This window comes from Amphiura filiformis, chromosome 6 (assembly GCF_039555335.1).
Source record: "Amphiura filiformis chromosome 6, Afil_fr2py, whole genome shotgun sequence".
Classification (NCBI taxonomy): Eukaryota; Metazoa; Echinodermata; class Ophiuroidea; order Amphilepidida; family Amphiuridae; genus Amphiura; species Amphiura filiformis.
Window position 1 is genome coordinate 22,636,383 of NC_092633.1, and position 16,170 is coordinate 22,652,552.

At 34.8% G+C, this 16,170-nt stretch overlaps 1 protein-coding gene across 1 annotated transcript in view; it reads left to right on the plus strand.

The window, feature by feature from the left end:
• The window catches only part of LOC140154417 (uncharacterized), a 105,515-nt gene that overhangs the window by 65,021 nt on the left and 24,324 nt on the right, over window positions 1–16,170 (plus strand). The window contains 1 exon segment of the mRNA XM_072176984.1: window positions 14,676–14,916. Coding sequence (XP_072033085.1) covers window positions 14,676–14,916 — 241 coding nt within the window.

The window sequence follows — 16,170 nt, forward strand, 5'->3', positions numbered from 1 at the left end:
AACAAAGCTATCATTGAACCATCAATTCATTTTGCATGCTAACAATGTGTACAACTTAGCATAATATTTCTCATATCAATAGTAACAAAATAATGTTTAATTCTTACTTTCCTCAGCCATAGTATGACTTTTTCACAGTACCATTAGGGATTCAATCATGTTTCACTGTTGTTCATCACCGATTAACAACGATGCGAGGGCAGCCCGAGCGAAGTAAACCATGCAGATGCGTTGAAACAACAAAAACAAGCTAAAGATTGTTTAATTCACATGATTATTTCCCCGATTATTTCATGAGGAATGTCAGTTAATCATTGACAGTCAGCCTTACAAAAAGATCAGTGATTACAAAAATATCAGCAATAAAACTGAATAAAACGGCAATCTTTATCCGATACTGCAAAAATACCGAATTCAACTTGTAAGCGTGATACGCACACAGATTCCAGACATGACGAATTTACGCGCTCACACGTAACACGGATGTGCGCTGGCGTTCACGTATACGCTTACTGCAAAAGTGTGGATTCATCATGGATTAACAACGGTTGGCTCCTGTACAAAAGTAAAGGAAGAGTTGTTGAATATGTGGTCATTCAAATTCTTCCTTTTACTAAATTATCTATTACTAATATTCCAGTGACACCTCATGCATATTCTATTATCTGGGTTAGATTACTCTAATGTTCACTGAATGGACAAAAAAGTTACTAGTCCAGGGATTTGATATTGATTTTTCAAAATGCTAATACCTATAATACAATACATCCAAAAGTCCAGTGAAATTAATAAGGTGTCACTGGAGCTAGAATCGATAATAGAAAGTAATAGAAACTGACATTATAATTATAAACAATAACAGAAACAATATATGAGGGCTGATTGTTCCATGAAATGTAACAGGCGAAACTGCTATGCACATAACGCATATTTTGAAGGTCTTTTGCTTAAACGTGAAGACATGCAAAGCTCTATCGCATATATGCGAAGGCATGCAACGCTGATGTGATTGTTAGACACTGCACAATCAAACGATCAGCCCTCATGAATATGCGAGAATTCACAGCATACAATGCAAGGGGACTTTGACTGTACAGTCTGTGGCTAGAATACTTAGCTGTACTAGTTTGGTTTCATAGCTGAATCCTTCTTCCTTGTCTGTATTATGAAACCAAACCAGAAGTTGGTCAAACTTAACCCTAACAGGCCTGAGTACTACACAATACTACAAACATTTTTACTGTGCAATATCGTGCATCCCACGGGATGTGATGATGCAATCACCCTAAGTGATATATAGGCACACTTTCATTGGCCTGGTCAGTGAAAGAACCGTGGCTAAGCATCGCCGACCCAGTGCTTGGCATGCATGGGGTCTCGGGTTCGAATCCCACCAAAAGCAAACACCTTCTTTCCCTTCCAGTTGCCCTTCGGACATTTATAGAGTTAATCAAATATTTTTAACCGCCTTCTTCAACATGGTAGTAATCATGGTACCTAATGAAACTTGTTTTGTTTTAAATAAGGACAGCATGGATCTTTTTGTTTGTTCTCTTACACCATTGAATGCTTGACAGCACAACACTAATATCAGTTTCTATGTCAGACGCATAAGCAGGGTATGTAACCTTGTAATAGGTTAGTGACCTAATTTGTAACGGATATGGTCATGGGCTTGTTTACTTGTTGATAAAAACATATACTTCAGTTCTATATTTTAAGCTGATTTTACTTAATATGTCACCTATTAAAATATTAGGCCTTAAAAAATTTGTGTATTGCTCCTCGCTCCAAAGTCGGGGTTGGTCGGTCGGTTTATTCATTTTTTTGCCATATTGAATATCTAGAAATTCAAGTTCACCACAAAATACCATGGTAAACAATGATTCATTTAGGGTTTCTTAGGTTTGTTTTATATGGGAGGGCGAGTTGGCACAACGGTAGTTCCTCGCTTTGCACCACTGAGGTCCCGGGTTCAAGCCCGGTGTGCCCAAGGACTCATGTGCACTTGGTTTATCCCGATTCCATGCTCGCTCTCGCAGGTTTTCTCCGGGATCTCTGGTTTCCTCCTGCTTTCAAAAAAAAAATCGGTGATTCGTTGTTTGGTTATCAAAAACTTCCTTCACCCAATGGAATTTGGGGAGCTGCACAGATAATTGGTGGATATTACAATCTAAGTGCGGATAGATCTGCGCCTGAGGTTCGGCTGCAACTGGCCTAGATGATGCGATCTGATTGTGATGATTCACCATGGCAGTGAAATTACAGCGCTTTGAATCCTTCAAGATCTAGCTGGAAAAAGGCCCTATATAAATCTGAAATTGTTTTATTTTTATTTTTATTTAAATTTTATTATTATTTATTTATTTATAAATTTATTATCAGAGTTGTGCAGTATGAATACAAACAGGCAAAATATTTTCACAACATTTTTGTGTATATTTACCAAATATGAAAATTCAAATATGAAAAAAAAATGTGACCCTATATTTTCAGATTTTAGGCTCGGTCAAAAAGGACAATACAAATTTTTTAATGCCCTTTGTACATTTATGTGGACTCATTACATGTGACTTAGGTGTTATCTGGAGATAATGTGCAGATAAATGTTCCACAAATGTTTTTATCTTCATAGTTATTTGTAGTGCAAAGTTCTCCCAATTTATTTTTTCTTTCCAAAGCTAATATTTCTGAGAATTTGCGCTAAATTGCACTTATCTAATAGATAAATGCAAGTTCAAATTTCTATATTTAATTATGTTTTAATTTCTTTAGGCTGAATTTACTGCTGATAAACAGATATGATTGTTATCTTAAGTAACAAGTAACTAATTTAATATTTATTTTAATTGAATTTATATCCAAGGTGTCGCTCAGGAGTGCAAAATGGAGTAGCCTTAACATAGGTCGTAGGGATTATTTTACGATGTGCCTGGCCAAGTTTGATATGAAGTCTGTGCTACTCGTGGTACTTGCTCAGTGCGAGGAGACCATGACAGGCCCTCTCTGACACTGCAAATTACTTCCAGTTCCTCTCTCCCACATAGCTTTGCGCCTACCCCCTTCGAGGAACTGTGACGTTTCCCAATAACGTATAGGCTATAAGTGCTGTTGATGCTAGCCTTCTCAATACACAAAGATATGCTCAAACCTTTGTAATGGATGTACTCTATTCTGTTCCCTTGGTGTTAATTCAATATCTATAGTAAAACTAGCCCTTAGTTCCTCGGCTGGGATCGAGGCGTGTAGTGCCGATATACGCGCCGATAGGACTGGTGGATTTTGTAATGTCAGAGAGGGGTTGTCATGGTCCCAAACAGGCACTTAACAAGTGCTATATAGCTGATCTCCAAACTCTGTGAATATTGCATGATATACAAAGATTATAATTATACCCACCCTCACATATGATATTATTATTACACAATAACTCTTTGCTGTCCATTTTCTTTATATGTAAAATAGAGTAACATGACATGACAGGATTTTGACTGTTAATCTGTCTTTATTGTTCATTCAAGGCAAAGCACTGTCTCCTAGTACCACTTAACTAATACCAGTGAATATAATACTATTAAATAGATCAAAAGATTTGTGACACAGTGACTACATTTCAAATATTCCTATTGTTTAAAACATATTTTGTTACTCATGAGACCTGATGAACCAGTGAAGATGAGAAAGAAGAAGATTACTGGAACATGTAATCCGATCCGATTACCCACAATACAGTCCCTGGTTTGGGGCACTACCTGAATCTTATGAAAAGGTTGCTCAACCTTTCCCCCACATTTTCATTTGGTAATTGGCTTAGTAACGAAGATATTCCACATCTGAGAAAGTTCACCACAAAATCTTTATTATTATTACATGGAAAAACAGTGGCATGATCAACAGGGATTATATAAATAAACACAATTTTTTACCAGGTTCGGTGTCGCAAATAATAAAGGAGACGAATAGAAAAAGTGATCCCGCCTGGGAATCGAACCCAGGACCTCAAGATTTACGAGACCTGCATCTTAACCACTGGGCCACAGGAGCTTCATGATTAGGCTGGTTGAAATTGAACCATAAACTTATCTCCTCCCGCAAATATTTATTTTTATATTAGTATAAAATATATAATATACTCGTGAGTAGAACTTGTGGAACGAAAGTTGTAACTCTGAGTTTCACGCTAATGCGACCATCAGACAACTGAGGGCTATACGCTACTTACCGTAGGCCTTATCCTAATATTGCGGATGTAATAGAAAAATTAGGTCTGTCATGAGTTTATTTATTAGTTAATTTATTATTATTATTATTCATTCATTCAAGCAATCACCACAACTACAATCCTGGTCAAAATTATTTGAACACTTTGACTTGGGTACTGTTCCTACAGGAGGATCCTTGTACTGTTTAGTCCTACAGGGTAGGAGATTTAACAGTAGTCCTGACTGTGTAGTTGTACAGGGGTGTGGGGGCTTTTATTCTTTACAGGGAGGGGACTTACTCCCCTGATGCCTTCAGCAAGTTGAAAGGTCACAACATGCAAATATTTCATGTAAATTTTGCCAACAATAAAATTCAAACTCTATACATTTACGAACTACAAAAGATGGGTGATTTTCTGTAGTAGTAGTAAATAATTAGGAAAAATCTCACTAACGAGATGCTTTATGTGAAAGGTCAAAAATCAGTCACTTCTTTTTTGTGTGAAGCCTGCCAGTAAATGCTGTGATGTACTTTCATTTTCTGTTGTCTGAAAAAATCCTTTCAATGTATTGACACATTGCATTTAATTATTGAACCTGATATGATTTTATGTCACAGTAGTATCATTTTAAAAACAAAATAAAGGTTTTAACTTTTGATTGGTATACCGTATAAACCTAAATTATAGTTACTTATTTTCAATGGAATTAATATTGGGATGTAGTATCTATAAATAATATCAACCAATCTAATACGCAGAACAAGCAAACCAAACCGAAGAAAAGAAACTAATATTTAAATTAACTAGACCATGTCCTTTCATAGTTTCTCAAAACTGGTACTTTTAGGTTAGAGACTAAGAGTAACAGCAACAAACACATTGAAGACATACATCAGTATTCAATACTCGTTCCAAGAATTATGAACCTCATGCTTTTGTATGTCAGGTGATTTCCTTTAAAAAAGGGGTTTTTCTTCAAGCTTTCTTCATCTTGATATTTAAGGATTTGTAAATGTAAATGCCATTTCTTTTTTTCAGATTCAGAATGATAAATCACTATTTGCCGCTATAATCCTCATATTTCCATTTTAATGAAAAATACAGAGACTGTACACACAAACATATGATTACATGGTATTTGATAAAATAAAATAAATTGATGCTTAAACAAATGCCCGTCATAATTATGCATAATTACCAGATGGTTTATTTGAATAAAATCAACATAGTGTGGAAGTATAATTTTACTGTGTTAAAGTACTTTAATTCTCCCATTTTTAGAGCCATCCATTTTGCCTTTAAATTTGCTGGAAAAAATATAAATAATATGTGACCGCCCACGGCGAATGAGCCGTAAATTCCTCCACCGGTCAATTTTGTTTTATTTCGTGTTTAAAAAATAAACATCATAAACTTAAAAATGGTATATCATTTGACTTCAAACGATATCCAGAAGCAGAGTTATGGTTAGTTAAACTTTGCTCCTTCAACAAAATTATAGCTTTTTTCGTTTCTATGTGTGTCTCTTTTTCCACATTGCTGGCAATAAATATCAAACAGTCATAATTGGCGGTCATTTCAAATCATCCCCAAGTCAACGAGGTTTAAGAAGGTTCTCTCATTGTTAATTGTTGGTCATGCATACCTATACAAATAACCCACCACTTGAAAAGGATTTAGCAAAAGCAAACAAAGACCAGAGCTATTAAAAGTTCTATAGCCATCTAAGGTAGAAGCTTATTATCCACTTCAATAATAGGATTATTGATTGGTGTTGTGACTATCCAAATAAGACAGATGTCGCGCCAGCTTAAGTGACCGATGAATACGACCTTCGTACACATTTTACACCATAACTCAGAATACAATTTAGGGAATTTACGGCTCGTTTGTGCTGCCGGGTCACATATAGGCAGACCACTGAAACACAACATACAAGCCATGAATTGCCACTCTGATTTGTTTCCTTTGAATTTATGAAGCATCAGAGATATCATACAAGTCATTAAAAAGAATTTTTTTTTTTTCTTGGGGGGGGGGTCCCAGTGAAAATCAATCCCCTTTTGCCAAAATACCGGCTGATTAATATGCACAATACAAATACAGAAATCCTTAAAGCGAAAATTCTGGGGCGGTTAAAACACCCTCAAAACACCTGTGCTACAGCACACATGTTTTGAGGGTGTTTTTTTGTTTGTTTTTAGGTCGCCTAAGGGAAAAAATATTTAAAGTGAACAAAAACATGACAACACAATTAACATCAGTGAAAATAACCATTGTCTGAAATGCGTTGGAGTACGAAATATATAGAGTGTAATACCGTATTGTTCCTAAAAATCGCCCCCGCTCTAATAAACACCCCCGAAAAGCAGAAATTTTTATGCCTTATCACATAAGCATTTGCAGCATGTCTGTAGATCATGAAATTGCAATTTACAAAATCTTAATATTTGTATTTGCCTGTTTTTATGGTAAGCGTATATCACATTTTTTGTCAAAAATATGACTTAGATAAATGTTTTCCTTTTATGTCTCCCTTTTGAAAATGTGTACGCTCATATTGTATAAGGAACAATATTTTATTTATTTATTTATTTATCTTTGTATTTATTTATTTATTTATTTATTTTTATGTATTTATTTATGTTTATTTATTTATTTATTTTTATGTATTTATGTTTATTTATTTATTTATTTTTATGTATTTATTTATGTTTATTTATTTATTTATTTTTATGTATTTATGTTTATTTATTATTTATTAATTTATTGATTTATTTATTTATTTATGTTCTTATTTATGTCTTTATGGTTTTATTTATTTATTTATGTCTTTATTTATTTATTTATCTTTTTGTCTCTATTTACTAGGCCTTTAGTTCTTTAATTAGGTCTTTATAAATATAAAGGTCTTTTAATATCAGGTGCACTGGCACTATTCTCTCAAGGTGCCCATATTGAATTCCTCTCCTGTAACTGTTCCTGGAATTCTTGCAAAAAGTATTATCATATTGGGTGGAAATATAATCAAGTGTAGGATTGTACTGTACCAAAGTGTATGGTGATATGCTTGAATGGACAAGATTTTGCATTTTACCTGGTATACATTTATAATAATTAAAATATCAATTGCTGGCCTGTTTTGCAAAGAATGCACACAGATAATAACATGAACAAGCCCAGTACAAAATTCTGTCTACAGTACAGTGGATGATGTATTGCTTATTGCAGTATAATCTGATAGAGCTTAAATGTCACCTTTGATATTTTTTCATGTACTTGAGAATCAGTTGAATTTAGGCAAGACACATATAGATATATTAACATTTAGCAATAAAAAACGTCATCCGTCGTAAGATCATGTGTTAAATATAGGCAGATGTTGTCGTCTGGACCAGCCAGCCATGTTAATATAAGTTAAAGCTTCAAGCTACATTAGTTGTGCATTATTGAGCAGACCCACGTTCCAGATTCCATTTCTTAGAAACCTGAAATATAGAGCACAGGCAATTCTAGGAATAGAGCGATGCCAGCCACGGCAGTGAGCATGTTTATGCACACATGTATGATGGAATGCCGTCTAGTACCCCAAGGGTGAAATTCCTAACACTGTGAACTGTATCATTCCAAACCGTGCATTCTAGGTTTAAGAGGTATTCATGCATGTTTGTTGTGTTTGTGAACTTGTGCCCCTGGGCATGAGCTTGGCTCGGTATCACAGGGAAAGGAGAGGTTTCGCGGAGTAAATGATGGTTGATGGGACATAAACATGGCATGGGTTCGATAATATAACAGTATGCGTATCATTTTTGTGTTGAATTGATTAAGCGAGGTTCAATATAAGTTTAATATTAAATCAGTTAATGAGTAACATGGCCGTGATAAGAGAATGGAGAACAGACAAAATATAATGGGCTGCATATCTACATGTACAATGTACAGGAGTGATAAGGTGAGTGGTGCTTGCCGTAAATGCATACCGTGTTTGCAGACGCTTGTGTCTCATCAGGTATTGAATCAGAGAATAAGTGGCACTATTGATTATGATCAAATCAGACTGGGAAAGTAAGCATTTTTACTCGGTAGACAGTGTCAGTTAAGTGTATATATCATATGTATGGCCTATTTGCTTGTATGTGTAGCAGGACTGTGTAACATGTATGATAATTTCACCTGTTTTGAGTGATTGTTGATGCTACAAATTATAAACTTATCCAATTGTCATACTTCACTGGTTGACTATATTGGGAGAATTTGAACAATTTGGGCCTATAGGATACAAATGATTTTAGGGATAGAAACTGGACATGGTCTGTGATCAAATGATATCACACGACACACATTGTTTGGGATGTTTTGTTAGTTCCTTTTTAGTTTCCAATCGCAGATCCTGGAAAGAAATTTTTCCAGGATCTGTGGTTCAATCATTCATGCTGGGCTTGTATATCTTCTTCATTTTTCATTTCCTATCTAGACCTACATGAAAATTCAAGAAACATTATGGTATATTGTATGATAGTTCTCCACTTCGAAGCAATGGTGTAATGTGGGTCATCCGATTGGGGGGGGGCACCGATCATGATTGGGGGCAACCGGGTCTGATTGGGGGGCACAAGCTGTTTTTTGGCAATTTTCCTATGGGAATTTCTCAATTTTGCAATCGATTGGGGGCATATGCCCCCCTGTGTCCATATGATGCTACACCACTGGTTTGAAGGGAGCACTAAGCCTAGGCCAAAGTAAACACACTTTTGTCTGAGACACGCTATACTCCGAGAATTGCTCAATTTCCCGGGTCAATTTCAGTGACAGCTCCTCAAGGGAAGGGGTCACTGTGTTTAACAGTAGTTCTCTGGATATACACTGTTGTTTGTTTGGGGTTTTTTTTTGGGGGGAAGGGGGTTGCCACAGTCAAAAGGTCCTATAGTAGGTCTATAATATTAAACACTAGTTTCTATTTTCTTTGATATCTTTAGTGAAAATCAGGTGGTGCCCTTTGATGATCCCAATATTAATCATTGATTTTCTTTACTAATTAACTCTTAATATCAAACCCAGGTTATCATTTGTCATTGCCTTTGTATAAATTGAGAACATTCCATACATACATATAACCCCATTTACACAGAGCCTGAAGTCGACTTTAGTCAAATTTAAACTCGGCTTCATTTGTGTGTAAACAGGGTTACCGCATTTTGAATTCGACTTCAGAAGTCACCGTCTGAAGACCACCTGGATCACTTTGTCAAATTCAGACAGGGGGTATGTTGTATAGCAGTTCTTGGAAAAAATTTATATAAATTTAAAAAATCTGATGTTCTTTTAATTAAAAAAATATAAAAAATCAGTAAGCGTGTTGTTTTTTGGGATTGCCATGATTAAAAGGCCTTATAGAACAGTAGGTCTACAGACCACTTGACATGTGACGTCATTGCCCGGCAGTATGCGCACATATTATGGCAATTTTCATTGTTATTTGCCCTGCAGTGTGCGTACGCATCATAGTTTGCTTAGGGCATGTGCATTTTAAATCGCCCACCACATTTCCTATATCAGTGTAGCAGTTCGTTCAAGCATATCGATAGACCAGTCCCTCCACATGATAGATAAAATGACCTATTTTTTGCTAATTACTACACTGTGCGGTGTTGCATGCAAAAGAATTTTTCTGTAGAATTGCTGGCTTGAATGTGGTATATGAAGTCAAGTGTCATTCAGAGGTCATCTGAGGTCATATGGCTAAACTACCACCCTAGTACCCACCCACACCACCCCACCCCCAATGTCTGAAACTTTTTGCATTTTGACAAAGATGTCATGTTAAGTTCGTAAGGGTCAGAGGACACCACATGTTTGTTAGCATTCTACTATTTCCACAAAACACTCAGGCTCAAACTTGGTTTAAAAAATAAATGAAATGGAAAATTATTTTAAGAAACTTGTGTTTGAACATAGATACTAAAAATAAGCACAAGAGCTCTAATTGTTTTTATTTTTATTGTAATAATATTTGATCCTGGTATTTGATATGTATGGATACCCAATAAGTACATATCCAATCAAATTCCAAAATGCCCCACCCATATTTTCCCCGTATATTTTCTGTCATTTCTCATGAACATGGTAAACAAAAGTGGATCCCTTAAACTATTAAAACTTACCTGGCTGAGTGATAAACAGATTGTATGTCAGCTATTCAGGCCTCTGTTTATGTACGCAGAGTTCACTGTCCATGTGACTACGTAATTCAATAGTAAACTGCCCTTGCAATATGTGCCTCACAGCCGTGCAGTTCCAGGAATTTCAGGGAAGCAAGTGAAATATTGTATTTTGTTAAAAAGCTATTTGCATGAACAAATAAAGGGGAAAAAGGCAGTTGGCTTGTATGTACTTGCTCCGTGTGTTGTTACTCCATAAGCAGCGTAGCTCAGGTGGGTTTGCATGTTGAAAATTTGCATGTAGGTAACAAGTGCCAGTCGATTTTCTTAAAATAATTTTCTGTTTCATTTATTTTTAAACCAAGGTTGAGCCAGAGTGTTTTGTGGAAAAGGCAGAACAGTGTAAAGAGAATATCTTACTGATTTTTGAGATGATTACAAAATGAGAGATTCAGAGGTTGCTGAATTTTGTCACCAATTTAAAACACACTTTAATATGATGACTTTATGCTAAATTGATGTCACATGTCTATTTCGATATTTAAAGGGAGGTCAATACCATCTACTTAAGGTGGTTATGGAGGCATTATAAAAGTGCTCTAAACATGTTTTAAACAGATTAATGGAATAGAGCAAAGTACACTAATCAATATACCTTTTGTTTGGAGTCAATCGGACATACGGTTTTCAAAATATATCAATTTATATTTTCTTTGTATCTTATTGTTTTTATCAATAATCAATCAAGTTAATGAGCTAAAATGACTGGAGAAGCTCATTTACATATAATTTTTGCCAATATTTTGCTTAAAATCCATGCATAAATGTTCAGGGCACTTTTATTTTGCATAATTTTGCCCTGAAACTTGGTCAAAGTGTTTCTAATATGTTCTAATGTATTATATAGTGAAGCCGCCCCCTAATTTGCATAATTAATTAGCATTTATGCAAATTAGCTCATTAATTATGCAAATATGCAAATTAGAGGCGGCTTCACTATATAATACATTAGAACATATTAGAAACACTTTGACCAAGTTTCAGGCAAAAGTATGCAAAATAAAAGTACCCTGAACATTTATGCATTGATTTTTAGCAAAATATTGGCAAAAATTACAAATTAATGAGCTCATTAAAAATATTAATTATTGACAAAAACAATAGGATACAAAGAAAATATAAATTGATGTATTTTGAAACCGTATGTCCGATTTGCTCAAACAAAAGGCATATTGATTAGTGTACTTTACCCTACTCAATTAATCTGTTTAAAACAAGCTCAAAGCATTTTCTAATTTCTAGAAAATGCATCCAATACCACCTTAAACTCATGCTTTGTATATGTAGAAACCGTCAAATAGTTAACAAATACATCAAAGTATCTAAATCGTTGCTTTAAAAATTACTCTAAAAATGTATAATAATGCTACACGTATAGGCCTACACGTATAGGCCTAACTGCTTAATAAACATCAACATTTTTAGGTCGTCTGAAGAAGAGGCCATATATGGCAGCATGAGTCATTTGGGATGTGAGTGTGTCTGCAACAAATACATTTGTATGTTAGACTTTCAGTTAAAATTGGTCTCATATGCAGGGTTCGAATTCGGCTGTATCACATAGCAGTTTGCTCCACATTTTGTTAACTGCTACCCAATTTTGCATTTGTATAGCACTTTTTATAGTGCTTTAGTATATGGAAGTATCACGATTATGAGGAATTAGCCAAAAACTGCTATGCAAAATTTTTAACAAATTCGCACCCTGCTCATATGAACAATTAACATCCTATTACAACCAAATGTAGGACATGGATGCACTATGGGAACTTTCGTGTATTAGTGGTGCTCAAGGCAGTGGCGTAACTAGGGGGAAAGGGGGGACAGCTACCCCAAGTGAGAATTCTTTCCCCCTCTTCTTGCCCCCTTCCCCGTCCATCAATTTCAGAGCGTCTTTGATTATGCTATATTTAAAGGGCTTAGGCAATATGGAGCATTGTCCTCAAATTATTATTTTTTTATGGATTTCTACAGCTTTCTGTCCTGCATTGCTGTCCTGAAGTTTGTAGCTTCCAGGCCAGTATCTTGCTTGAGAACATAGAGGATTGTAGTACATGTAAATATTTAGCAGAAGTCAATACTAAGAAAATGAACAAGTCCAGATTTATGGAAACATGAAAAATGTGACTTGAAACAGGAAAAACATTCTGGAAGACTTGAGAAATGAGAGCAATGGTTATTGAAAAAGATCAAAATTATCTCAAATATACAAAAAAGAAAAATATGATTTGCTACTTTTCATTTGCTACAAGGAAAACAACTTGTACAATGAAAATGATTTGTCTATTGTTACATCATGAGTTTTTCATGTCTAAGATTAGCCCTTGTTCAGTTTAGTAATGCATGTTGGAAAGCCAACAGAAGACAAAAGCTTGCAGTTGTTACAAGATTTCACTTACTGCAGCTTTCAATCCACATTCAGCCCTTACCCTAGACACTTTTAAGTGTTTTATTTTAAAAAATAACAAAATGTACTTTGTTAAACAAATATGTTATTTTGAATGTCAAAGCTTAGTAGGGAATTCCCCATCTTCTTTTCTCCTCTCATTTCAATTCAGAAGCATCTTTAATGGTTGAAAGTCACACTCACTGGTTCTTTACTGGGCTCGGAATTTTGATTTTCTGTCATGGCTAGACGATAGTAGTACTTGTATGTTGTATACTCCATGACAATGACAATCAAGCACTTTAACAAAACATAATGACAAAAAAAAAAGTTGTTTAGTGTGTTCTGTGATTGAATATTGATATTTACTACATGTTGAACATATTCGGTATGTACCGGGGTAGGTATATTCATGTTCATTTATCTCATTTCAGAGTTTGAAAATGAAGAATTTGAGATATAGTTACTATTATTTTTATTTTTATTTCTTTTATGGCCATTTTGGAAGAAAATGAATAGGGAAAACTCCCAGGGAAAACTAGAAAAAAAAATGGAAAACCTTTTATGCATGCCAAAGGCTTGTAAACAAATTTGCTTTTGCTTGAATATTTTAATTCGCATAGAACTGTTTCAGTTCTGTTTGTTGTTTGGTGATCCCATAATATTAGCACGAAAGATGAGATCAGAGGCCACAAAGCCAGAGCAAAAATTTCTGTATATAATTATATGTAATCAGTTTTCTCATTTGTTTTTGTACAATCAAAGTATTTTGTGAATTTCTCTAATAAATGCAATGGGATAGAGAGACAATGCATCCTCAATCCTCAAAATATGTGTGTTTCTATCAAATGAACCATATCCATCCATATGGGTCCATCTCTTGATAATGAGTAGGTGTTCAATGCTTATATTGTATTCCTTGCTAGTTAGTTGATTGTCTTTTGAAGGTCTTAACCATCCTTTATGTATAGGATCCATCCATTTGAATGAATTTAATTATCTCCTTGTATAAGCCTGTGCCAGGATAAACTTCACTCGAGTGTCGTCACTTCTATATGCTACTATAGTAATAGATGTCAACTATAGATTGATTAGGTGATTAAATCACTTGTTTTTGTAGTATTTCACGTGCATTGATGATTCTTATGTAATTTTCGGTCAATAGACAATAATTATGGCTTGAATTTTTGTACGTCATTATCCGAGTCCAAATGTCAAGGCAAGTTTAGACGGTCATCATAGAAATCGTGAGGATCGGCATACTTGTGAATTGCAATTCTTAAGATTAGCAACTACTTTAAACTGTTGCGGTTTGGTAGTTCACAGCATCTTGCGAATGGTAGTGAGCTTTGGCGAAAATTGCATTGATCATTTCATAACAAATGTGTAGAAGAATTCAAATATCACAGATATACTTTTGTAGGTCCTGTGGTTCTTTAGTTATGTTATATAAAGAGGGCTGAAACAACAATACTTTAGTAAAACGTACATAACTCATTAACAACAATAAGAAAAATGAATCAAGCAAGTTTTCAAAGTATGTGATTTGTAGAATGCACTTTTGCAAAACATCAAAGTGTTATTTTTCAATAATATATTAATTTAGATACTGAAAATCAATTTTTTTATGGGTGCTTCACTGCTTCGACCAACAATACCTCGTTTACCCTTAACTTTCTTCTTTCATTTGCAGATTATCCAACTATTGTGTCAAATACAAAGTAGAGGTCTGCAGAATTTCTCCTGCTTTTGTAATTTTCCACAAATTGTGTACTGGTCAAGTGATATAGCTCATAGATGCATCAAATATTTTATCAAATTTGAGTGATTTTGTTTTTAATTATTGTAAACTTTTGTATTGTTTCAGGCTTCAACAAAATCTGCACTCAGGTCCTGCTACTGGCCCAGACAGCTTGAGAATATACCGTGAAGATGTGCGAGCCCTGTTGATCACCGAGTTTGGTGGACCAATCAGTGACCTTGAGGTAGGCCTGCTGCTACGTCAGGCCTTCCCCAGGCATACCCGAAGAGGGAAGTACTATTTAGGAATTGGCGTTAACGGCAAACATCCCACAGATGTGGCTGTTGGACTGCAGAGAAATTCACAGGTACTGTGTCTAGCATTAGATATAAATAGAATAATGATATGAATCAAAGATATGGGGTTGGTTGTAAAGGCACATGCAGGTGAAAATTATTTCATATTTTGATTTAGCATATAAATTAACAAAATAACAGAATATATTAATACAAAATGAGGATATGAAAATAATACTTAATAGCAATGAAATGATTGAATTCATTAATCTTAATTCTAGAATTTATAAGCAGCAATATTATTTTTAGATTCACACAAACTCATGGACATTTAAGATTTGAATGAATGTGCGGTGGTAATTTATTCCACAGTACAGCAGCTCTGTAATGGAAAGTTCTTCTACCAGGATGAGGCCTGGGTTTTTCTTTAAAGAAATCATTTTAACTAAATGCATAATAAAAAAAAAAAAAATAGAAAACAGATTTTATAAAAAAAAAATGTACAAATTTATTGTAAAACTATAAATATTGTTTTACAATTGGAATCTTTTCTATCATCCCTCAGTGCCATGCATTATTGTCAAACATACATTTGTTCTGTTTGTAATGCATTAAAAGCAAGCGATATTTTTCCAAATAGTATCCCAAGTGTAATAATGCTAGCAGCCGTTTCAGAACAGGAAAACAAAATATGGATCTGGTCAGGCATGATGTTCAATCGATTACATAGGAAGGGGATTTCCCTATTTAGCCAGAACAACTCATTATAATAAATGTAGTGTCCTTGAGTAGGAATCTTTTCTATCAGCCCTTACATACACACATTATTGTGCATCATTCATTGGGCTATTCAATTAAAATCCACACTACCCCTGTGGAAGATTGAGCTAAAGTCTTCCACAGAGGGAGTATGAGTTTCGAATAGAATAGACATTTGGATAACTTCCATTTGAAATACTCACTCCAGTTTTGGAAGATAAAGGTAAAGCCATAATACAGGGGGATTATGAGTAACGATTATTAACCCTGACCAATTACATTTGAAAAACATACTCCCCCATGGAACATATTTCCAAAATCTTCCACAGGGGTAGTGTGGATTTCACCTGGAATAGCTCATTTGTTCTGTTTGTTCTGATAATACATTAAGCAAGCACTCTTTCCAAATAGCATCCCAAGTGTAATAATGCTAGCAGCCGTTTCAGAACATGAAAACAAAATATGGATCTGGTCAGGCATGATGTTCATTCGATAACATAGGAAGGGGATTTCCCTATTTAGCCAGAACAACTCATTATAAGGAATGTAGTGTCCTTGAGTAGAAT